Source organism: Bactrocera latifrons, unplaced genomic scaffold (assembly GCF_001853355.1).
Source record: "Bactrocera latifrons isolate USDA-ARS-PBARC rearing strain unplaced genomic scaffold, ASM185335v1 scaffold_5, whole genome shotgun sequence".
NCBI classification, from domain to species: Eukaryota; Metazoa; Arthropoda; class Insecta; order Diptera; family Tephritidae; genus Bactrocera; species Bactrocera latifrons.
Window position 1 is genome coordinate 3662088 of NW_017537156.1, and position 26976 is coordinate 3689063.

The 26976-nt window shown below is 33.0% G+C and overlaps 2 protein-coding genes across 7 annotated transcripts in view; one reads left to right on the forward strand and one right to left on the reverse strand.

Moving 5' to 3' along the window:
- Positions 1-24014, forward strand: LOC108973697 (protein croquemort). Of its 3 annotated transcripts, XM_018941112.1 has the most exons (7): positions 1-279; positions 395-541; positions 20893-21201; positions 21272-21487; positions 21561-21861; positions 22294-22573; positions 22641-24014. In XM_018941112.1, exons 3-7 carry the CDS (start codon positions 20896-20898, stop codon positions 23047-23049), a joined length of 1512 nt encoding a protein of 503 aa, XP_018796657.1. In that variant the 5' UTR covers positions 1-279; positions 395-541; positions 20893-20895; the 3' UTR covers positions 23050-24014. The 3 variants fall into 3 exon arrangements, with proteins under 3 accessions (XP_018796657.1, XP_018796656.1, XP_018796655.1); XM_018941111.1 differs by lacking the exon at positions 1-279 and having other exon boundaries at positions 344-541; XM_018941110.1 differs by lacking the exons at positions 1-279; positions 395-541 and adding an exon at positions 13223-13529.
- Positions 24003-26976, reverse strand: part of LOC108973699 (protein FAM151B) — a 7128-nt gene continuing 4154 nt past the window's right edge. For all 4 annotated transcript variants that reach the window (XM_018941121.1, XM_018941123.1, XM_018941120.1 and 1 more), the window contains 4 exons: positions 25562-25822; positions 25193-25434; positions 24869-25081; positions 24003-24802 (listed from right to left, as the gene is read on the reverse strand). In XM_018941121.1, coding sequence (XP_018796666.1) covers positions 24440-24802; positions 24869-25081; positions 25193-25434; positions 25562-25822 — 1079 coding nt within the window. In that variant the 3' untranslated portion in view covers positions 24003-24439. The remainder of the gene's footprint in view (positions 24803-24868; positions 25082-25192; positions 25435-25561; positions 25823-26976) is intronic.

Genomic DNA, 26976 nt, shown 5'->3' on the forward strand with positions numbered 1-26976 from the left:
TTGTTAATAACAAAATAGTCGAAATATTACAGTCGCGAGCGTGTGGTCGCTGCAACGTGAATTTTCAAGAAAATTTTGCTTAAAAAAATTTTATCAAAATAAATCGCGTTTAACCGAACTCAATATAGAGGAGGGCTACCGTGTGACGCCGTGCTTGTAATATGAAATAAACAAGTGGGGAAAATACGCCTATGTCTACGCAGCCAAACGCATTTTACACGTACAGTGGTGGCGAAAGTGTATGCAAAGTGGCAAAGCAAGAAAATAAGTACATTATAAGTATGAAATGCAAAATTGTGATTTTTCTTCCGCAAATAAGAAAGTGAGAAATTAGTAAAAATATATAAATATATACATAATATGTATATAAATATATATGTTTATATACACATAGCTATAGTGAAGAATGTGCATTCTAAAAAAAGTACATAAAATGAAAATAAGTGTATAAATAAATATGACTGTGAACTTGTGTGTGAAAGAGTGTCGAAAACTCAAAGGAAATACACAATAAGTATAAGAAGAAAAGCAACAAAGAAAAGTAAGAAAAATATAATGCAAAAATATGTGAAAATAGCAATAACATGTATATAAATATGTATGTATTTATGCTGCCCTTGGGTATGTGAGGCTTATAGTAATTAAAAAAAAAAACAATCATGTATTTGATTATAAGCACATATGTAAGTGAATAAGTAAATATGTATGAGTGTAGGTATGAATTCGCTCTCAGTGATCAGCAGCACTCACATTGCAGGCAAATTCAGCTTTTAATATAAAAAAATATAAGATATTCTTTGATAACAAAATTTATAAGCATTTCAGTGAATGAAAAGCAAATAATCGACAAAAAATTAATAAAGTAATAACAAATTCATAAAGTTAAAAAATTCATAGCAAATATTCAAGAAATTTGTGCGCCGAAAAATTTGTTTACTTTCGCTGTTAACTTAAAGTGGGTGTTAACTTCTTTCAATTGTTTATATTTGTATGTATGTACATGTGTTAAATAGCCTAATATACATATTATGAATGCGTGTGTGTGCTTTATTAACGCACAGACGACGCTCATTGCTGTCAAGACGAACATTATTCTATACATGTCTGTATATATATTTACATATTCAAATACGCATATTTACATATGTATATGCATTTAAATACAAGAAGTGGACCTAATTAACACTGTTAATTTATTGAAAAAAAAAAACATATGTATGTTTTAAATGGAATATTCGTTTCAGAAGCAAATGAAAAGAGATGAAAAAAACAGCGTTAACTTTATTTACTACAAAATAAGGGTATAAAAAGAGGTCAATTTGTATGACAGCTATCAGTGGTGTATCCACAATTTCTTCCTGATCGAGTTTTTCCTTCCAACTAACATATAACATTAAAACTATTTTCCGAGCTCTTTTTTATGCTAGTAGCGGGCTCTATAGAGTTTGTCAGGAAAGTAATAGGACAGAGTTGATTTAAAAAAATGTATTGAACCAATCGTTACAATTCTTTAAAACCTTTCAAAATAGGCTCCTCATGCGTCGATGCAGCGCTGCCAGCGCGATTTCCTGGCATTGAAGATATTACGAAAGGCATTCTCCGGATTAGCCTTGAGAGCCTCTGTCGTCTCAAAATGGTTGCCTTCTAGTGGTATTTTCAGGCAAGGGCACAAACAAAATCCGGCGGGGCTAGCTGTTCACAAGAAAGGTTGCATGTCTTGTCGGATCCGATTGACCCTTCGTTTGAATCCCTTGAGGACTTCCACGTAAAACTTGGCATTGACAGCGAAAATGTTTGTTCTGACTGTCTAGGTGTTCGGAGGCACTGACCAGCCGCTAGTTCGTTAGCTAGGAAAGCCCTTTACCGAATACAGTCGGTTTGCGCACGCTCCGAAGTACAGTCGTGGCGGAAAAAATAAATCCTATTACTTTCCAGAAAAACCCTATGTGAAGCGATCTATTAACCATCTAAGCTTTTCGCCAGTCTTTTATTATTACCGAACTATCATTCTCCGATTTTAGGGAGAGAGTTTTGACCCACAAATGGACATGGCTAAATCCATTCAGCTGGTCACGCTGAGAATTTACATACATACATATGTCATCAAAAGTATAAGAAGCCTGCGTTCAAATCCAGAAGCTAGCTTTTATGGATTTTTTTTCTTCCATGTTACTTTAAAGATGTTTATATTGCTACAAAGTTGGTCGAATACTATCAGAAAAATATTCACTAGGCTTGAAGCGTTGCAGCACAAACATTGCCAGATATTTTCATGGTCCGTTTCGCTTACTTATACCCGACTGTTGCAGAAACGGAAGAAGTCTTAAACCAAAAGGCCTACCTTAAACGCCAAGACCGCCATCATTTCACTTCTAAACTTTATTTATTATTTTTATTACAGATGTTCTTATGGCAGCTATGATATATTAAATTCTAACTTATTAATTCAAAAGCGGGTGTAAAATGCGTTAATTCCCAAAATATAAACATTTAAAACATTTTACGTTTTTGCGTGGTTTGGTCTAAAATTTCTAAAAAAAAAGTTTTATTTTCTTGCATGCACCAAAATATGTATATATCATTGATCAATACGGCGCAACTCGAACCACCCTGTAACGTATTTTACTTTCTAGCTCATAAATATTTTCTCTCACATGACGAATTAGTTCACAAAGATCAATATACTACTTTGTCCGAAATTGTATATTGATTTTGGTCTTTCGGCCACGAAATTAAGCATACTTATGTGCAATGCACTTGCTTGTATATAAATATGTATACATACATATGTATACATTATGTTAAGTTGTATTATAAAGCATATGCCGATATAAATTAATTTGGTATTGTGTATACTTGTGGACTGTTAAAATGCCAGAAAACAACAAGCAAAATTGTCTCATGACATTTGAATAATACTTCTTTAATTAAATATGCCGATATAGACGAGCGTGTGTATATCTTTTTTATATATAATTCAAGGTATTGATCACTTAGTGTAAATTTTGATAATTTAGTAGCAGAGTTGGTTATGGCGCCAATTAAATAAAAAATTAAAGTGTCTAAATGTAAGATGCTGGGTGGAAAGCTAAGTAACAAGTCAAATGTCAAACTTCATAGCGCCATTACGCTTAACTTTCTACATGGAGTAGAGTAAATGTTAAAAACAAAAAACGTTAGAGTAGTCTGGTAGAGTAGTATATATACCTAAATAACATATGCATATGTATTTGTAAGTATGATCTTTATAATAGCATGGTTTATTTTTAAAAAGTAGCGGTATTGTGCAAAAAAGACGGTGGGTTTATAACCCATTATATATGTAATTCGCTCATTACAAATTCGGATTACAATTAATTGTTAGTAATTACCATATAATTTTAAAGGGTTACATGGGTTTCAAAAAATCGATTACTTTATTAAATTCTACGACACCTCTGGAATATTGCCCTAAATTTTCATCGAAACTGTGGGTTCACAAGATTTCTCGAGAACGAACCGATCTTTATGAAATTTTCCACAGCTCTTTGAGACACAATTCTCAAAGACTTGAACGAATAATTTTTTTTCCCCTTACAACAATTTGAAAAAAAAAATGTCTCGAAATTTTCACTGAAAGTTTAATTATTTTCGTAAAAATGTCTGCCAAAAATCTAATTTTCTTTTTTTTTCGTCCAAGTTCTAAGTTAAGTTCTTAACTATAACACGTAGTATTTTTCACTTTAGACAATCCTGTAAGGAGTTCTCTTGCGGGCGCATCGGAAATTTCGTCGCAATGGCCGAGTTAAAAAATATTTTGTTGCAAAAAATTCAGAATTTCTTTGTTAATAATGTGTATGTTCGTAAAAAAATTTTTGAAAAAAAGGCTGCTTTTACCCGAGGAAACCCATGTAGCCCCTTAAGGCACTCTGAGGTGTAAATTTTAACACAAAAAGGACTTTTTTGGAAAGCCGCCATTCTGTTAAAAATTAAAATCTTCTCTAATCCTCTGATCATAATAAACACTTTTGAAATTTGGATTTGACATAATATTTAGCAGAAAGGTCTTAACCAGATACCGTCCCGCCGGAGATTGATTTCCCACTCATAAGAATCAAAGATTTTTCAAAATGAATTGTCGATTAAAAAGTACATTAGTTTCTAGGAATGTACATTCCTTATTTAATTATTAAATAAAATACTTTTCAAAAAATAAAATAAAAAATCGCAAAATAATGCGATATGTCTGCCTTGAAAGTGGTTACCATAATCGTAATTGAAACAAAAGAAAGCATTGTTCTGTTCAAATTCTAAAGTTCTGAGCGGGCGTTCTTAGTCTGGCAACTATTGACTAGTAAAACGCTGCTATCATTATGAATTTAAATGCTTAAATTAAAGCCTCCAATAGGAACAAACAATATAAAAATATTATTTACAATGTATGTACATACATATATCAGCGTCTCTTGTTTGCAAYTATTAGTATGTATGTATGTATATATACATATTAAAGACATTTGTAACAGATGTATGTTTGAATATTTCAAATCATATCTCACGTCTTTCCAAATTTATTGGTCATAACAATGAAAAAAACATGTAGTAATACAATTTGAATTGATATATGTAGTTTCCACTCACCTTTCAGTCACCAAACTTTCTTAATTTCGTGCACGCTCTCTTTGTTCTCCGTGTATGCCGCTTCCAACGGGTCGCTTGTTTTTTCATTTACGCCGGCTGTTACCACTACTTTTCAACATTTGAATTAACCACACTTTCATAATCAGCGAACTGAAATATTTTTCTACAACGCTCTTCCGGTTTTTTTATTTTCACATTATTACACTTTGAACATTAAAAAATTGAATCTTAATTTAAAAATTACTCTAGTAAACACAATATTATTTTCTCTTTCGCTTTGTTTTACATTCGCCCGCTGCTGTCACTTGTGTATGTATATACATGCATATGTACTCTATTCCAATTTTAATACAAATATTTTATTCACAAAACAAACAAGCGCATTTACACATTACATTTTACACTCACATACAAATATTTTTTTACTCTCCACTTCCATTGTTTTGGCAAATAATTTTGAATATCGACCAAATTGCTTTTTTAACATTTTAGATATTTATAAATACATATGTTATTATTTGTTTCTATATATGTGCATATATTAACAGGCGATTTTTTTTCTATTTTCAAGTCCATCCTCAGAAGGGAGCGACAAAGCAAAATTGTAATGCTGAAATAAAATAAAAATTAATTATATCAATATAAAATTTAATTAAATTTCATAAATTCATTCGTGCTTGGTTTTATAGAAATAAAAATCTTACCAATAACTGCAGTAAAATTAATTTGTTTGACGTTTTGCAGCGCACATTTCAAGCGAAGAGAGCGCAAAGCTAATAATTTTCAATTGGTTGAATTAATTTACATCTTGCGCTGACAATCAGACAAGTTCAATAAATACGCCATCATATAGGAGCGGGTAGATTAAAAAAAATATATATATTTATAATATATACATATGTATGTATATGCATGCAGACATACATATTTATATAATATATATAAAAACACATACATACACTATATACTTAAGTACATATCTACATACATAAAAATATACTCATCAATATTATCCATATATGTATGTATATGTATACCATATGGACATATGCCTTAAATAGAATTACCCAGATTCGAATTGAAATAAATTTAGCCCAACAGACCTTGACTTCCAATTACTTATGTATTTATTGTATATACTACAAACTAGGTCATGCCTTTTTGGCATTTCGAATTCCACTACTATTTCGGGATATTTCAAACCAATTTTACGACATTTTATCGAAATTTTTTATTCACTAGAGGATTTTAATTCGAGAGATGTCTAACGAATTGTTTAAGGGGCTATATGGGTTTACAGGCTTCAAAAAATCGATTTTTTCTTCGTCTTATTAAATTTTACAAAGAATAAAGTACTGTCCTTAATTATCAAGTTGATCCGTGTAATAGTTTCGGAGATACAGCCTTGAGAACTTGTGCGCTCAAGGCTAGATTTCTCGAGAACTACGAAGGATTTTTTCCGATTACAACAATTTGAAAAAAAAATCGTAAAATGTTCACTGAAATTTTCATATTTTTGTAAAAATATCTCTCAAAAATCCAAATTTTCAAAAAATTCAAATTTCAGTGTTTTTTCTTCGTCCATGTTCTAAATTAAGGTTTTAACAAAAAACGCGTATATTCTTTCACTTTATATGATCTTGTAAGGAGTTATCCTGCCAAAGCGGGTGCATCCGAGAGGTGACCAGAAATGTCGTCGCAGTGGCTGAGTTTAAAATATATATAATACATTTTTTTTCCAAAAGTTTCAGAATTTCTTTGTTAATAGTGTATGCTTGTAAAAATGCAAAATTCTAATAAAATATGTATTTGAAGAGGATTTTTCTGCTTAAAAATATATTAAATACAAGAACAAAAAAAATCCTATAAATAAATACACCAAATGATCTAAGGTCGAGTTAAAAGTTAATATTTGACATTATGCCGCCTTTCCAAAAAAGTATTTTTTCCGAAGAAATTTACATTTCAAGGCATAAAAAATTTATATAAAATATTCTTATACCTTCGATCGTTGATCAAATATCGTATATCTAAAAAGGTCGTGTGAAAACTTCTAGTCGATCAGCCCAGTCGGTCCGGAAACATTTTTTTCAACGCGTTTAAGCTTTTAACATTTCTTACAAATACGCTCATATCTCCGAAACTATTCGTTAGTTAGAAAAGCTCGAAATTTTCAGTTAATGTTCTCAAATATGGGCAAAAGATACTTATATATTTTTTATAACTCACAAGTGGAGAAGCCCATTTATTATAAATTAATTAGGGGTTTCATATAGTCTCATAAATTATATTATAGTTATAACGATTCGAAAACATAGCATTGAAAATTGTAATTGTGTAAACTCATTTTTGTATGTAATCCAACAACAATTATTTTAAACAAGTGTAAAAAATTATTATTTTAAGACTTTACGATGCTTTATGACAAGTTGTGAGTACCCTAAATATTAATTTTTGTAGTAAGCCGTAATTTTTTAAATTTATAAATACCGGAACTTCAAAATTTGTTCGGTATTCTTAACCTTACCATTTAAGGATGGTACGTACTAAAAAGTTTAGACGAGACTGTAGACTTAACAAACAGCTCACTTTTCGGCAGCTGTCAATTTTGCAATTTTTACGCTTTTTCGCTTGCCAATTATTGTCTGTTCTCGTTATTATTCTGGAGCAATTCACAAAATTCATTTTAAAATAAAAAATAAATATAATAATTTGCATATTAAATGCTTAAATGAATGAGAAAGCTCGACTCATGACTGATAATGAAGCACATACAGAACACCATACAACAATTAATGAACTCAGTTTAATTCTGTAGGTTTATATGGWACATACATACATATGTACATATATACATACATAATCTCATACATAACCTATATATACATGTAGTACATACATATATGCAATAGGTTTTGCAGACTTTTTGGTAAACTATTGTTCCTGTCTGTTTAGCGCGTTACGTATGGAGAGTTACAAAAGCTTTTAGAAGATCACTTTTGTAAAATCATTCCTACGATTTTTATGTGTAGGCGTGCCCAGTCATACATAAATCACTTTTGTTTACTGTACATGTTTTTAATTGAATTATGGCGACAGTTTCTTCGGAACTGGTTTGACTACTTTCAATTTATCGAATGTCTCGCTGCAAATATTTATGCAAGTGCGTTTTAATTATAAATTGATAATGTGTATTTGTATAATACATAAAAACAATTTCAATAACATTAGAGTGCAAATAAGCAAATTACAGATATTTTATCTATAATTTGCAAAATTCGCTATAGCACTGACTAAATATAAATATGTATGTATGTATATGATGTTTAGACAATAAAAACATAAAATTTTATGTGCGTAAAACTGCGCACGACAGAACTTAAGTTTTGATGGATGTATCGCGATTACCAAACTTAGTGGGGAACATGATAAGCATTAGGGATATTTCAGAGGTAGTTTTTTATACCGTAAAAAAGTTGCCTTCTGTAATTCGAGTTATATACTAGAAAATACTCAAATTATTCAAATAGGTGGCAACGCTTCTCTAAAATATAACTAGCATAAATATTTGTTAGACCTTTTTAGTTTAAGTGGTTACATAGGATTAAAAAAATTTATTATCTTTTTAAATTTTCAACACCTCTAGAATATTGTCCTAAATTTTCAAGTTGATTCGAATAATAGTTTCGTTTTTTGAAGTCGGTTGGCAAGATTTCTCGAGAATTACTCAACCGATCTTTATGAAATTTTACACAGGTCTTTAAAACACAATTCTTAAAGACTTGGACGAAGGATTTTTTTCGGTTACAACTATTTGAAAAACGAAATGTCGCAAAATTGTATAGGAAATATTTTTCAGTTTAATAAGCTTMTCAATTTTTTTTTGGCTTCACCTACTCATTCAGCCGGAATCATGCCGGCAGCTGGGGCACTTTTTTTTTGGCACCTCCCATAACTCCGTTATTTTTTAACATATTTGAAAAATAGCTTAAAATATAGCTGAAAATATGAAAACATACCTTATTACGTTTGAAATATTCAATGGCGTACTTTCAGCCATTAATAATATAATATCTTAAAAAATTCACGAAAATCGCCTACATTTTCATGCGTCACACTGGTATAGCGCCTTAAGGTTTTTTTACTTTAAATGATGCTGTAAGGAGTTGTCCTGACAACGCAGGCGTATCTTTTTTTCGAGGGGTCACCGGAAATGGCGTCGCAATAGACGAGTTTAAAATATTTTTTTCCAAAAATTTTGGAATTTCTTTGTTAATTGTGAATGTGTGTAACAATAAAAAATTTTAGTAAAATATTTTATAAGAGAAAAAAAGCTACTTTTACACATGTATCACCTTGGTGGCCACATTGCTCAGAAAATTATTTCAACAACAAGCTTTCTAAAACCTTTTTATTCAGGGCCGTTTTTTCAATATCTCATTAGCACCCATCTGTTAGTTAAATTCTGATAAACCTTACAGAAAGAAGGAGTCTTGGCTAAATTCATCAGAATTTAGCTGACAGATTGTTACTAAGTAGTTTCTCAATATCTGCAAGTATGTGCACAAACACACACATTTACACATTTGTATGTAGGTGTATTAGATTTCACTGATTGAATAAGGTTAGATGCGTGTGTAGTGCTCACTAATGAAATTGATACGTCATACATTTACATATGTCTATAAATTAATGTGAATGAACTAATATTTTCGTAAATGATCCATAATTTTTATTTGTTTATTCTGCATATTGCCCAAGCTTAGCTCTAACTTGAGTCAGCGCTGTGATTATATTATATTTCCCCGCAAGTAATGTGTTGAACACAATGCTCGCGACAGACTGCAGCAGCACGGCAGTGAACTGAAAATGGCGTTGTGAATCCTTCCACATGAACGTTTGTGAGAGGGCAGCAACATAACAATGGCCGGCACGTACGCAAAACAACGCAGTTGTCCATTTTGCATGTATACAATTTCGTTGTGGCCATAGGTACTAATACCTTGCACTTCAATGAAATTTTTATATTTTGTTCAAAGTGAAATTTTTTATGCAAAAAATAAGTAAATAGGTAAATATTTTTGCTTTAAATTATCAATTGTTATTACAAATGATGTAACAGCGCTATTTTATGCTTTTATTTGTAAAATAACGTCAAGTTTGTTAGAGCTGTGAATAATTTTACATTTTACTTATTAATGGCATCACCACTCTACCTCATCTCTCTATCTTCCATTCTACTGTCGTCCTACTGTCGTTGGCAAATATCGGATTAAATTGAAGTTAGCGAGAACGACAATAGTCGGCTTGCAGTCGTGTAGTCGTGCAGCTGTCAAAATAACTGTGTCCATAAGAACATGTGTATTTTAATATTTGGCAGATGTCGCGAGCATTGTGTTCAACACATAATACTTAAACTCTCTTTATTTACCCTCTTCAATCGCAAATTAACCATAATTTGAGAATGTTTACGATAAAAGCTATTGAATTGCACTGATTATAGGAACTGCCCACACTAATGTCGTTCCTTATGGCTTATTTCTTTATAAATAAATAAATACTTTAAAAAAAATACCATTCAGCAATATTTACCATCGATATTAGAAAGAAATCGAAATTAAAGACAAGGTAAATAGAGTACTATCGGTTTGCTTATTAAAATGTAGGTTTTGAAGTGTGATTGGGTAGACAGATTCAAGGAACTTGAAATGGAAAAGTTCTGTTATTATATATTATTTATTGGAAATACATTTTCTCTGAAGAATAAAAAAAAATTATTGGTAAATAGTTATGATATTTCAGTGGAGGATTACTACTTTCAAAAAGATGCATGGCTAGTTTTCCCTTAACATTTTCACAAACACAATTGCGACAGTATTATGTTCCATATTTTACAGTGGTGTACAAGAAGTAATAAGTAAGTGACGATTGCACCTGGGCCTATCGTCTGTTGTGCCCTCTCCTAAGTCACAACGTCTCAACTAGCCCCAGCAAATTGATAAATTCCAATATACTGCTAGGGGTATATTTGGAAACATGGATCCAAGGGCCTTTATCCTGCGCCTATAGGCTGCTGTGCAGTCGATTAGCATATATTTAGCGATTAGTCAGAAACGGCAATTCGCACAAGAAGTTAGGCTCATGTTAAATAAGTGCTTCTTGAGCTTACAATGGCCAGTGGAGAAGGCGGCAAGTAGCCTGAGTTTTTCCCTTGTAAGGTTGATTACATATCTAAACTTTTTAAGGTTGTAACCACCCATTTGAAACTTGGCATAGCGCATGCCTAGAAGCTGTTGCCAATGGCTCTCGCTACCCACTGCTTCATCATTGCGGAGTGGGGACCAACCACAATGAAAGGTTCCTGTCCTACTTGGCTTGGCTTGGCTATCGCTTAGTACAGCTATACGTTTATTGCGATAGTTGCGTTGCAGGTTTAACTCTCTACACCGACTTATAGCAAAGACCTATACTTGGAATATGCTCGGAAAACTACCCATAGATATGAGGAGATTTGTGCGTGGTCCTACAATCCCTGCACCAATTCCCTCCGACTTTTTCGAGGCGTCGGTGTACTATTTAATTGTAAAATTTAAAAGAGGATATTAAGTTTGCCCCACCCAAAACGTGACGTCAGTGATCCTGCAAAGCTGAGTTGATTTAGTCATCTCCGTCTCTCAGTCTGCCCGTATTTTTATATGTATTAACGCCATCTATTCCCTTAGTTTTTTAAATGTCGATCTAAATTTTGCTAACGTCCTTTTTCCCAAGAAGCTACTCATTTGTCAGAATTACCATATCGGACTACTTTGAAACTACTTTTGTAAAAAAGATTTAATTTAAATTAATAATTTTAATTTTTTGGTCAAGATGAATAATTTAAGTCACGATACATTTTTTGGATGCCAGATTGCAAAAATAGGTTTGCCAAATCCCGAAATATAAAAATGAACCTAAGAACCATATAAGTACTACTGACCGATCAAAATCAAGATAATGGTCGTTTTGTACCATTTTGTGCTATAAGAAATACACTGATGAAGGATATCATGGCTTCTATTTCTTGGGTAAAATTGATCTTTGGGTCTGTGAATAATTAAATTTCACGTGAAAGCCACAACGTGCGAGATCAATATCTAAATATAGTTATGTATATATGTTTTTGAAGTTTTATCTTAAATCAAGCTGAATTTGCAAGTAATTCGGACAATAAAAGCTGATGACAAGCATTTTTTTGATATCTACAAGTATACACACCCATTATGTGCGTAAATATGTTATGAAAACAAGTTTTTTTTTTCATAATTTTTTACTGATTATACTACATGAATCATGCTGGGAGAGTTGATAGCTGACACAAAACCATTTTAACCTTTTCGCCAAACTTACTCATATAGCGATAAGAATTCGACTCTCGCACCGCAAATATTGAAATATAAAATACGTACGTCTGTTACTGACATTATCTCTCACGCCGCCTCGGTAAGTCCAAATGCTTATCGGAGGAATTTCGACGACTATACATAATTGCTGATAAGCATGGCACTGCAAAACGTCACACAGCTCATTTATGCATGTAGCGCTAACTAACAGTCTATATTGTGGGAGTCGAACGAACGGACGCGTTACGCGCCGCACATTAGAATATATTTATTATTAAGACATCCACAAATACATATATATTTATAAAAGGTGATTGTATTTTATAAAAAGTTCCCATAAAGTGTATAAAAAGTATTTTTTTTTCCTTCTCGTTTGTTTTTTCTAGTTTCTAAAACGCATTCGAGTTACGTGTGATAATAACCAAGACAGTTGTGCAAATATCGGGTGATTTTTTTGAGGTTAGGATTTTCATGCATTAGTATTTGACAGATCACGTGGGATATCAGACATGGTGTCAAAGAGAAAGATGCTCAGTATGCTTTGACATTTCATCATGAATAGACTTACTAACGAGCAACGCTTGCAAATCATTGAATTTTATTACCAAAATCAGTGTTCGGTTCGTTGGCAGAAAATCCGCTTTTTTATCGACAAATTTTGTTCAGCGATGAGGCTCATTTCTGGTTGAATGGCTACGTAAATAAGCAAAATTGCCGCATTTGGGGTGAAGAGCAACCAGAAGCCGTTCAAGAACTGCCCATGCATCCCGAAAAATGCACTGTTTGGTGTGGTTTATACGCTGGTGGAATCATTGGACCGTATTTTTTCAAAGATGCCGTTGGACGCAACGTTACGGTGAATGGCGATCGCTATCGTTCGATGCTAACAAACTTTTTGTTGCCAAAAATGGAAGAACTGAACTTGGTTGACATGTGGTTTCAACAAGATGGCGCTACATGCCACACAGCTCGCGATTCTATGGCCATTTTGAGGGAAAACTTCGGAGAACAATTCATCTCAAGAAATGGACCCGTAAGTCTGTCTCTTATACACATCTAGATGTGTATAAGAGACAGCGAAAAAGTTGCCCAAAATTGGACTTTCCGAATGGACCACCTAAGACGCAGCCGCGGTCAACATTTAAATGAAATTATCTTCAAAAAGTAAATGTCATGAACCAATCTAACGTTTCAAATAAAGAACCGATGAGATTTTGCAAATTTTATGCGTTTTTTTTTTTAAAAAAGTTATCAAGCTCTTAAAAAATCACCCGATATAAATACATACAAACGTATGCGGTAACTTTCCGCGTATTACCGTTGTATCGTTTATAACGCGGCTCCAAGTATATCTACATTCAACTAAGAAGTGATTACATATATCAGGGTAGTGCTACCTGAAAGATGTCTGCTTTAAACTGTCGCTATATTTGGCGACTCAGTGTTATTGCGCTGGGCGCACTCATCTTCACCAGCGGCGTGTACCTGTTCGCACACTGGATTGATATATTCACGCGCCTGCGTGCTAAGGTAAGTCAATAGACTGAATTCTTTTCATGTAAGAAAAATTGGTAATGAACTAAATTAAGCCTCAGTCCGAAGCATTTCATATGAGAAGCTTATATAGATAGCGCAACGCATATTGAATATGTAAGTTTACCGTTCCCACGATAGTGGTGTCTATGTAACGAAGCCGGACCTGGATTTTTTATCCGGTCAACTCCCGTTATTACAACAACAATATGTAAGCTTTCATTTACAGTTAAGAAAGTGAAGGGATTCTAGTCTAGAGTCCTAAAATATTCCAAACTAACAAACGAGAACTTATAAGAAATGGGATAAGCTAATTAAGCTGCATAAGATTTGCTGCTAAAGTACAAACAAACGTATCCCTTGATCTTTGCATACATTTTTTGGCGAAATGGCGAACTTGTAAAAAAATGCTACATTTTTATTGAAAAATTAATAGATTTCTATGAAAAATTTTGAGACACAGTTAAAATTTCTAGTGAAAACATGGTAAAATCTCTTAATTTACAAAATAGTTACACGATTTGAAAAATTCAGTTTCGAAAAAACGTGTTTCTCGGATTGATTTATTTTTTCACTTTCTACCAATTTACTAATGCTTGTAGAACCAAAAGTTATACTTTAGGCCGACCATTCTTGCTTTTTCTGTTTTTTTTTTTTTGATTTTTTGAAAATCTCAGTCTATCCCTAAGGTACTTTTTATTACTAAATAACCAAATTACGTTATACAAATGCAATTTCTCATTCGTAAAGCTTTCAAATGTTATCGGCATAAAATTACTCGTCTCATAACTTCTTTGTGTGAACAGCTGCACATTTATCACAAAAAGTAAACTGTTATCAATAAATTTGCACACCTGTGCCGAACTGCATAACGCTAATTTCCAGCAAATGACCGAGTATTTTGTTTTCTCAGACATTTATTACGCACAAAGCCAAATATGTAGCCGGAAATGTTACTCAATCGGAAAACCATGATATAGAAATAATCCGACAGATAATGATAAAAGTGATAAAGTATAAATACTTAAAATTTATGTAGTGATTCATAAAACTATACGTGACAAGGATATTTACCATATACATACTACAAATATATACTAAAGTGTATGTATGTAGTATTAGGAAGTGGCAAAAACTAACCTAAAATGAAACTATATACAAAGAAAAAAATATTTCTAGTTTATCTAGGTTTTTTAGCTAAATTTTAAAAGATATCAGTGAGCATTCGAAGTTCACCATATTAAAAACAAGATAAAAAATATTTAAACACCAGAAATTTCGAACTGGTTATGATACATTTTTTTTTACTACGTAGATTTTTGCGCAACATAAAATTTCCCAAAAATCTACCTCACGCGGCCATTTTTTAAGCAAACTGTGTTTTTTTTTTTAATTAAGCTAAATATCTCTTTCAGGGATTTTTCTCCGTATATAACATGTTCATAACCCATAAATTCAATGGATTAGGTTTTCTATGTTTGAATTAAGCTTATTTTATTGAATTTATGCATTTTAAGATTTTCTATTTCTAAACTCATCACTGCGCGTGAAATTGTAAATAGTATAGGACCACCCTATAAACAAATATCTATCGGTTGATCGATTGCCTCATTAACAGTTATGATTCATGGTCGAACAAAAAACAATCTTTGGAATAAAATAAATACAGGTGCTAACTTTGGTTAGTAGTACTATACTATTGCCTAATTCGACTTTATTTTAAATAAGATAATTATACAAATGTAAACCTCATCTTAGATGTCTTTGTTATAAATATTAAAATCCTTACAAGATTTTTAATTTAATTTTTCTTTGCATTGCATTTCACTTTTTTGTACAAAAATCTACATTGAAGTTTAATTAGCACAATTCAATTAGCTACTGAAATATTTTGAGAAAAAAAGTATAGACAACATTACTCAGAAAGACACAAACCGAATTAAAAATATAATTTACCTTAACATAAATGCTCTTGGATTCAAAGTTCAAGTTTTATAACCCATTATAATGCTTTAATCGTGTATGATTGTAATTTATACATACATACATACATATACAAACAAAACCTTCTATACTCTAGATCTGAATTTTTAATTTTGGCCATTTAAGTTTTGTTTAATGAAATTTTATTTCATTCACATGTAGTAGCCGGATTTGTTTTATTTCGATAAGGTGATTGATGAACTTCGTGTTGAAAACAGTATACTATATATATAACCACTTTTCTACAGCTGGTACTTAAAGTGACCATGAACCAATTTGGAGTTTTCATATTCCTTTTGACGTATTTCAAAAATTATAGAAACACATTTTTATAACAAAAAGTTTTTTAGATTACTTTTCAGAGGAGACATTACACTTAAGGGTTTTATTCACTGGTGAATTTCAAAAAATCGTTATTTTCGCGTATCCGAGTTGTACATATGTAGACATATATTTATTTGAGATAATTCTCCGAAAATTTCTTGATTCTGCAGACAGTTTCAGAGATATTGATTTGATTTGAATTACTGTAAATTTTTTCACAAAAGACTCCTTTTTTTTAAAATGTTATTTTATTCATCTATAGTAAAAGTACTTTTTTGTGGGTTTTGACATCATTTTAAGCAGAAAAATTCTTCCCACCGGCAGAAACCTTTTTTTGGAAGCCCGCCTGTTGATTGTCTACGGGATCAAGGGAGTCTAAAATTTTGGTGAACATAAAAGTATATACAGTTTTTGAAAAATTGGAGTGGTTTTGTCTATTTGTAATACCACTAATTGCACAAACTTTACCCCCGTATGAGATACGAAGAAAATTGGATAATCACCTCCGCTTTTATAATGCTATATCACATTCTAGGTTAGGTTAGGTAAATAGATGGATATACGTAACGAACTGCTAGAGGCGCCTGTCCGTTGTGATCCCCAGAACTCCTAAGTACGGATCCAGTCACAAATTTATTAAGCTGGTCAAAATTTTTGAAAGTCAATTCGCTGAGTTCGAAGAAGGTAACCAAGATGATTCAACCTTAGTCTGGCGAAAGCTGGACAATGAAGGAGAAAGTGCCTTATGTTTCCACCTCATCTTGCTCCCTGCAACAATGTTATACATTATCATAACACTCCCATATTACGGTGTAAAAACGAGTGAAATCGGTTCACAATCACGCCTATTTCCCATAAGGCACAATTGTACATTCCATCGGATGCTTTCACTTTCTGCTAGTGCCTTGAAAGGGTGCCACCTTTTTGTGTGGTTTGGAAAAGTTTTGACTTCAAAAAGATAACTCAAACAGAACTAAACCTTCTTTAATTTAAATCACGATACGATACATTGATCAATACGGCAGATTTTTAAGATAAGCATGTCTTTTAACACCTCCATTAAATTGTGGGTACATATCGATCGTCGATTTAGCCATGTCCGCCTGTCTATCTGTATATATACGAACTAGTCCCTCAGTTTTTAAGATATCGTTTTGAAATTTTGCAAACGTCATTTCCTCGGACCACTATAACATATAGCTGCCATACAATCTGATCGATCGGAATCAAGTTCTTCTATGAAAAACTTTTACATTTCACAATGTATTTTCACAAAAGTTGGCACAGGTTATTTTCTAAAGCAACAATTTAATCTCCGAAGAAATTGTTCAGATCGGTTAACTATAGCATATAGTTGCCACACAAACTGAACAATCGGAATCAAGTTCTTGTATGGAAAACTTTCAGGTTTGACAAGCTATATTCACGAAATTTGGTATAAATTATTTTCTAAGGCAACAATGTAATCTCCAAAAAATTGTTTAGAACGGATTACTATAGCACATAGCTTTCATACACACTGAACACATAGTTATTAATAGAAATGCACCTGTGAAGGGTATTTAGCTTCAGTGCAATCGAAGTTAACGTTTTTCTTGTTATAGCCCATTTCTTGTTCCTTTTGGTGATAAGAATACCAAAAAACAAAGAAAAAGTTTTTACAATTAAAAAACTGATTCATTTAGTACAAGTGTTTTTGCATACACATGTATACATATCTATATGTATATTTGTGATAATCATCGAATGGGTTCATTGTTGGCAGAATTCGATTGCATTGCAGTATTTTTTTTATTGTAAATCTACTATTTTTCAGGCAAAATTAAATCTTTTGTAAATTCTTACATCCATTTGCAAATTGAGCTCATCGTAATTTTTAATTAGCTTACCAACGTTTGGAATAAAAACCCAAAAATCAGTTTCGTTAAAAAAAAATACATTTTCGACAAACGCCATAAATTTCTACCTTAATGGAGCACACATGTCGCGTATTGAAGTTAAGGAGGCCGAACTTCCGTGGCGAGTGCCGTTTTTATTCATAATTATTATATTTCTTACTGTCTTGGGCACAGTTAAATACCTGCAGATATTGCCGTTTTAAATGCGGTTATACATATATATGTATATATATATGTATAACATATAACAATATATATGTATGTATATGGTCTTACGGGAATTAATGGCTTTAATTCTGCAAAAGCTGAAAGAAAGATTAACTTGCGGCCCATGCGCCGATAACAAGTGTTTAATAGCCAAAGAATGATTCTCACAGTCGCTACTCTAAATATGCGAATCGAGAAATGTTATAGCTGCGTAAATATATTGCTATGTAAGTTTGTGGGTACATAACTGTGCATGTACATATGTATTGCGCCGAAATGCTATTTTTCTTTGATTATGCCTTATCTTTCTGAACACCTGCAAAATTAGTGGCGCGATAACAAATTGTATACTTTATGTAGATTTATAGGTATGTATATTTTTTATTTAATATAATCGCGTAATTTCTATTTACCTACACACATACATATGTATTAGTATTTATACTTTTTTCGTGTTTTATTCTTGGCACAAAAAAGTTCTTCCGCCATATAAGCGCTTAATGCTTAAGTATTATAATGTGGGGTTTCCAAAGCTGTATTATATTTTTTAGCACCTGCACATAATATGAATATACATATACACACATTTAAAGATGTATGAACTACAATTTCATCAATTTATGGTTGTTGCGGTTTGGCGGTAAAACACAAAACAACTATGTACATACATATGTACTTTAAAACCTTACTTTTAAAAAGTAAACCGACCTCAATGCAAGCAAATATTGTGCATATAATTAGTGAAAATAGTTGAAAAATTAAAAGTGCTATAATATATAATTCAAATAGAAAAAAAACGTTGACTTTGAATTATTTGCCAATTTAATGCAAAAAAACATATGTACATACATACATGTTTTTTTGCAACTAGCATATTGGTTAGTCGAAAAAGTCCTTTCGTATTTCTAATCAAACTTCAACTTATATATTTTTTTTATATTTATATTAATAAATAAATAAACATATTGTATAATTTTGGTCGACCATTTTTTGTCATTTTTTCGCTAGAGACATTATTCCATCAGGATAAATCAAAATTTTGAAATTTTCAGAACGGAAGCGAGCGAACCATTGTTGTGCTACACGAACTGATACATCATCGTCTTCGTAAACTCCACAAATTTTATACAAAAAGTTTTAAATTTAGCTAATTTCTTCATTATTTTCCCTCATTTTTGAGTAGCTTAACTTTTTTTCAACTTCCTCGAATTTATTTTTTTTGTTAAGTGAAGCTTAATATATCATCTTTCCAACATTATATGGTATGACACAATGGCACAGGAGATATATGACTGCAACGACATGTATTGACAAAATACGAAAAGACTTTTTCGACTAAGATACATATACTTTAAAGTGAAATAATACGTAATAATACTAAGTATTGCAGTAGTCTCGAGAAAAAGTAACACGTTGCTATGTGAGCACCCTAATTGACTACTAATACCTTTTCAAGTAAAATAATATTGGTGTTACTGTTATCTCGAAAAAAAGTCCCCTTTCATAGTGAAAATACATACGAATATATGAAGTAATTTATAAATATAAAAAGCCTACGCACAATTTTCACATATAATTGTGACAAAAAAGTACACGAAAATTGTAAGTAAAACAAATAAAACGCAAAATATTTAATTATTTATGCATATTTATTTTGTCCCCTTCAAAGTAATCACCATCAGATGTAATACGCTTATGCCAACGATTTTTCCGGTTCTCGAAACACACTTTATAAGCCTTGAAAACGGGTTCCATTCCGTTAAACTCATAAGCTCATGTCTCATCGGTAGTTATAATGCTCTCCATGAATGTAGAATCGGAATTCGCACGATCAAGTCCGAAGAGACCTGTTTACGGTACTCCTTTGAAAAAAAATGCAGCTTTATCGGAACGTATTTCATACCAAAAATAACTACCAAATTCATTTAAACGAACTCGCAAAAGATGTCGAGCTCTCTTGCCATCTCTCTAACATTTGTCTGATGACTTTCCACCATCATATCCTTTTTTTAATAAATTCATCAGCTGAATAGGTCAAAGGTCGTCCAGAACGAGGAATGTCTTCAAAGATCGACCGTCTTTGTATCTCTCGTAGGCTTGTGTTTTTGAATAAAGTGAACCGCCGAAAGCCTTTTCCAACAATCGCACACGAAAGTTGATTAGAAATACAAAATTTGAGGCACATTTTCCGGGTGCTTTTTTGTCAGAACGTTGTTCAAAGAAAATCGTTTCAAATTATTTAGCCACCAGTGTATGTATTTCTTAACAAATATAAAATTCATTGTAAGAATTCAATTATCAGTTAATTAGAAATTCTTTGAATTTTCACATGACTTAATTAATTAATCAAATTTTTAGAGCTATTTAATAATTAAAAATCGTGTAATTTAATTGACGACATATTTATGTACATATGTTGTTATACAGATATTTCCAGGTATTTATATGCAATACTTTTATTTTTTTCTACAATTGCATTTGCGATTGAAAATACGTATGAACATTGGGAGTAGAAATACCTTATCACTGGTTCAGGGGGTTATATTTTTCATAATTTGCCAGTCTACTGAGAGTATGTCAAAATAAAGTGCAATTCAATGTAATTGCACAGCTGCTAAAGTAACTTCAGTTGTAAATCAAATTTCATCTGAAGCGCTAATTCGATCACAAATGTTATTTTATGACGACTAACTAATTTTATTCCCAACAATTCTAATTATACACTAATTTCCTGCTAGCTGATCGCTAAACTCTTTCAAATGAATTACCCACCGGTTACGTATATCAAATGTAAATATTGAGCTACTACCACTACCACTATGTGCCATTTAAGTATAGTATATATTAAATTTTGTAATCTGAAATATATATTTGTAATTTTGGATGCCATAACTGAATAACATATTTCTAGTGAATAAATTGTTGATTGACATTTTCTATTTTTTCAGGAAATGACTTTAAGTCCCAAATCACCCGTATATGAAGACTGGAAAGTTTCACCATTACCACTTAATTTTGATGTATATCTATTCAATTGGACGAATCCGGAAGACTTTTACGTTGGGTCCGGCAAGAAGCCACGTTTCGAGGAGTTAGGCCCATATCGGTTTCGAGAAAAACCAGATAAGGTAGATATGGTTTGGCATGAGAACAATAATACTGTATCATATCGTAAATATGCTGCATTCTATTTCGATGAAGCGAATAGTAAGGGAAAACTCACTGATCGCGTAACCTCAGTAAATACAGTGGCGCATGTAAGTGCTTATTGTAAGGTACATTCATTAATTAACATTTTGCTAAAATTGTATCCTTTCTAACACACAGGGTGCCGCTTTACAAGCCATTAATGGCTCATACTTTCAAAAGAGTATATTGAGAAATGTTTTAAAAGTGTACAGAGAAGAAGTATCAATTACAAAAACTGCAAATGAATGGATATTTGCCGGTTATAGTGATCCATTAGTTACAATGGGCAATTTTGTATCTAAATTTTCTGCAGATTTTGTGGTGCCATTCGATCGAGTAGGCTGGTTATATACGGTACGTGCCGTCTCCGCAAATTCAACCAATCAACATAATTTTCAATCATAATTATTTTGCTTGTTTCGTACAGCGCAACGACAGTTCAGTATATGACGGTCACTTTAATATACATACCGGCGCAGATGATCTGCGAAAAATTGGACAAATTAACGAATGGAATCACAAAACACAAACCGTTTATGAAGGTGAATGTGGTCGTGTTAGAGGTTCAATGGGAGAATTCTTCCCACCAAATACTGTACCTACAGACTCGATAGAAATATTTTTGCAGAATTTATGCCGTGCGGTGCCTTTGGATTATATTGAGACGGTGAAAATTCACGGAGTCACCGCGTTCAAATATGCCGCTACTGAAAGGGCGCTTGACAATGGTAAGTTGTGGTCATAAGTAAGCTCATTTAATTAGAAGTTAAATTTATATTCACTTTCCAATAAGTAAATTGCATAATAAATTATTGGCTTACTACATAATCAGCAAGAAGTATTTACTTAATTGTTAAATGAAAAGCACTTACCACGTTTATTTACTTAATTTTTCTAATTTAAGACTTATTAAAAACACCATATTTAATTATAACACTTAACAAATGAAAATAATCACATATTTAGTATGTTAAAGAAATTTGGTTTTATCAAACTCTACTCTGCTCTCAGCTGTTTTGATCAGTTATGCCGCGATCACACTCAGTAAATATAAGCGTAGAGCTTAGGGTCAGTTTACACATTCATATAGTTAGTTGTTAATTAATATGTATGTATATATTAATGTGTATGCATTAATTTAAAATAATTAATTTTTTTAGGTACTTTATATCCAGAAATGAAATGTTTTTGCGTAAATGGAAAATGTGAAAAAGCTGGTGTAATGAATTTAGCACCCTGCCAATATAACTCGCCTACGTATACATCATTTCCACATTTCTACAAAGCCGATCCTAGTTATTTGGAAGCAGTCGAGGGACTGTCACCTGATCCCTTAAAGCATGAATTCTTCATGACGTTGGAACCGAATGCTGGTCTGCCCATGGACGTGGGCGGTGGCTTCCAGGCGAACTATCTCATGTCGCCCGTACCTGGAATGGCGTAAGTTTAACTAACGTTAAACCTTTACTTATAACAATTTTAATATGTCCTTTTTTTCTCTACACAGTCCATTCGACAAAATTCCACGTACATTTATACCGCTCATGTGGGCCGAAGAGCGCGTACGTGTTACACCAGATATCGCCAGGAAAATCGCTTTGGTACCATTAATGATGACACTAGGTCAAGTGTTGACCGGCATTATGCTTGCCGTCGGTACATTGCTCATTTGTTGGTATCCAACAAAATATATGTCACAACTCTGTCGCGATCCGAAGAGTAAAAACGCGCTACTCAATCCCATTGTCAATGGCACAACGCGTTCGATAGCGCTAACGCCGCTAAGAAAGCCACAGAAGGAAGTTGTGTCGCTGTTGGGCTACAACCAAGGTAGTGAAGTGCTACAAAACGATGTGCCGTTAAGCGAAAGCTTACTGCGACCCGCAACACCGCGTGCTGATGTGATAAGTAGATAGTATGTGTTATGTTTGTTAGTAGATTCCATATGTAGTAGTTTTTTTTTCTTCAAATGCTCCTTATGTGAGCGCCTGCCATTGTTGAATGCAACTAGGAGACCAAGCAAGTATAGCTTAAGTTTCTAAGAATGCAACTCTACTTACGTTAACTATATATATGTATATGTATGTATGTAAATAATGAAATGCAACCTCAAAAACAGTAATTAAAGTAATTTCTAGCATATAGACGTTATTCATATGAAAAGTTTATATAAAATAATTTTTTCCAACATTGTCATAGTCACTTCCGCAATGGTATCCATGTAATCAAATGACATTTGTATAACAAAATAATTAAAATCAAATAACAAACACAGCCCAAAATGACAATTTAGTGCTTGAAGCCACGGAAAATATAAATCCATATACCTATTGTATTGCTTTATAATTAATTTGCAATTTCTTCAAAAACCCTTACGACTCTAAATTAATGTATCTGCATACCTACATTGTTAATTTATAAAACAAAAAATAATTTATTGGTATTAAAAATTAAAATAGTTTATTATCACTTTTCATGCTCCCTTATACCTTAAGCATTATGTCTTCATACAATAAATGCATACAAATCTACATATTCACATATATGTGAAGCAGTAACTCTCTTCTCTAGTTTGTAAGGCTCAAAATCAAAAAGTATTTTCACTTCAAACACAAATTGTGTGCCCTTTCTTGAAATTAAAAACAAAAAGAAAGAAAAACAAATTATATTAAGTACAAAGCTGGTCTTTTTTAATATTTTCCAGTATACCGTTAATGCAAAGCTTTAAAAGCAAGCACGACAAAATGTGAGAAAGTAACTGGAACAGCAAAACGTGATAGGGTGAAAACTTTCCCGTATAAAAAACCAAAATATGAAATCGATTAATGTAATGAAGTATTTATTATGTCAATAAAATGTAAAATGAAAATTGTAATATAAATAAGAATTGTTTTATTTTCACTTGTTTAGTAAAGGATGCGTTTTGTCAATGCTTGGTCAAAAGTTAAAAAAAAAAATTTTATAAATTTTTTTCATAACCATTACATACTGCTCTCCCGATAGTCGGATTCATGTAACCAGAAAAGTCGTCATAGATTTTTAGCTACCTTCGCGCTAAGCTGGCGGTCAGCGGGCTCTACATAAATAAAGCAGACACAGTGCCTGGCCAGTGCTTTGGTGACTCTAACGCCGCGATGAGATGTGATTTTATGATTTCTTTTTATGCGAAAAATGCTCGGATTTAATTTTAAATGTATAGTATATGTATTTAAAATTTTGAATATTCAAAAACTATTTAGAGTTTTTCGTACTTTTCAAAGTACCGTGTTTTCCATCTCCCGGAATTTGCCCACTGATTAAAAAATCTTACAACCTAATGCGATTAAGCCACATGCTGGTCAAATACAAGCAGGCGCTGACAATGCTAAAACTGAGCAAAGACGGCAATCTGCTGGCGGCACTGCCAGTTTCCCCGCGTTCCAATCCCAATTGATCGGCTAAATCCGCCGGTACGTCCAAATATACGCGTTCAAAACCAAACGAGAAAATGAGCTGGCGTAACTTCGGCACATCAACGAAATCACCAGCCGATGACCAAATGGTGAGTGAGCTTTCGTTAGTCTCATTGACAGCAGCCACCAGCGCATGCAGTTGTTCCAAACTGTTGGCGGCAATACCAGCGCGCACGGGGAATGTGATTGGATGTTGTTTGGCGGTTACATTGTTATTCTAATCAAGCAAAAAAATAAAAAAAATCCTTTCAACGGCAACAATAAGAAAGCAAATAGTACTTACTTTGATTGCAAGCAGCATTTCGTCGATTTGCTGCTCCGTGTAAGCACCGTCTGTGAAATTGGCACCCCATCGTGTCGTCCAACCAATCGAGAGTACGGCTGATTCGAATTTCGCAGCGCCAGCGAAAAACCGCTCCGGATGAACCGGTACAGTGCTGGTCTGATTTACAGGTCCGCGTATTATGTCCGCATTCAACCAAACGGGTTGAGTCATCTAAGCGATACGGAAAAAAAGAAAAAAAAATTTATCCTTAAATAATCACTGAAAATTGGGTCAGTTGTTTACTGTTCTGCGTAAAATTTCGATTTGACATTATCCACTTACCAATGGTATCAGTTCACTTAGAATATTCAGCGAGCCCTCAAACACTTCGATGGACTTGAAGTCCAATTTGACAGCCTTCGCATTCTCGTCATGCGCCTCATTGTGCTCCAAAATGCGCAACATGAATTCAGTCAATGAGAGATCCGAGGAATTGGCTGGCGGATGCGCCATCACTGGCAAATCGTCACCAGTGTTGTTAAGCTTGCCGAGCACAATGTCCGCCTCAATCATGTTAATGTTACCTAGAAACGCATTTATACATGCATATCAAATACGATTAGTTATGTGTGCGTATAAGCAACTCAGTGATTTGAAGTTACGTATACGTCATGGTGACTGCGTACAAAAAATGCACTTGATTCTACTCACTGTTGAGCGCACCGCTCAGCTCTTGCTGACTATTAACCGCATGCGCCCACGTGATGGCGGTGAGATTTGCTTTATCGCTGAGTGTCATTTTGGTTATTAGCGGCTGGTTATATAAATTCAATGATGTTGCATTGGCGTTAAAATCACTGTCTTTATCAATCGGCAGAATGTGGTAGGAGTGGAAATTGTTGCTGTTTACGCCATTTTGGATTTGAAATACAGGTGTAGCATTTACATAACCATTGTTTTTGTTGTTAAAAGCTATAAAAATTTGTAAGTCGCAGTTTAAGAATAATTTCGGGTCAAATGTCCTATACAGCGGTGGACATATTATTAGGTACACATATTGGACAACGTACAAAACATAAACTGAGATGAAGATTATATTATTTGATACTAGATAATGGAAAATAATGGATTTTTTATTAGGGTTGATTAACACATATAACATATTTCCTTAGAGAACCTCTAACCAACAACGTGTAAATGCGAACACCAATATTAATTTGGTGACAAGGTAGATACATAAATTTACTATGAGAAATATGCAAAAACAAAAACAAATTATGTCTATGAATAAATAAGTGGTTAGACGAATTTATACATGGATTTTCGTAAGCTTCTGGAATTATTTAATGATGTACGAGTTGATGACGCAATGGAGAGCAAGAAACCAGGTCTTCTTGGATGGAAAGCAATATTTTTCTGCTTTCTCATTTTATTTTTTTAATTTGCAGATAATTTATTAAGAAACGCTACGCTTGTACCGTACATATATACATCTTTGTTATAAAGCTTCAAGGTGAAAGGTTAGGGGACGAGGGGTTCAGCTTAAGTTTTCAGTGTAAGTATCAGTGGTAAAACAGAGCAATTAGCATTAAGACGTTACAGAATCATCTTGGAGTACATTTCAGGCGAACGACCGATGATAATTGCAGAGCCGACTTTTCAAAGTGACTGCCTTTCAACCGATAAATTGTTGCCTTATCTTCTACAGCCGAGACAACGTTTTAAAAAATTCTTAGCAATAAGGCATTTGCATATCCCTGGAAGGCTGGAGGGATTATGTTGACCGAAATTAAAAGCACATAAAAATTCTAATGGGCTACAGCATCAGCGATGTTTAGAGTTCTAAAACTGTGCGGCCTATTCATACAGAAAAAATCGACTGCATGTTTTAAAAAATCCCTTCAACCGTCTGCAGAGACACAATATCTCACAATTTGAAAGACTGAAAACTGCGAAAACTTTATTCATATTTGCTTTATAATTCAAATCATATGTTAATTCAAAGTAATCTCTCGACGATGGTAATTGTATCGGGTGATTTTTTTGAGGTTAGGATTTTCATGCATTAGTATTTGACAGATCACGTGGGATATCAGACATGGTGTCAAAGAGAAAGATGCTCAGTA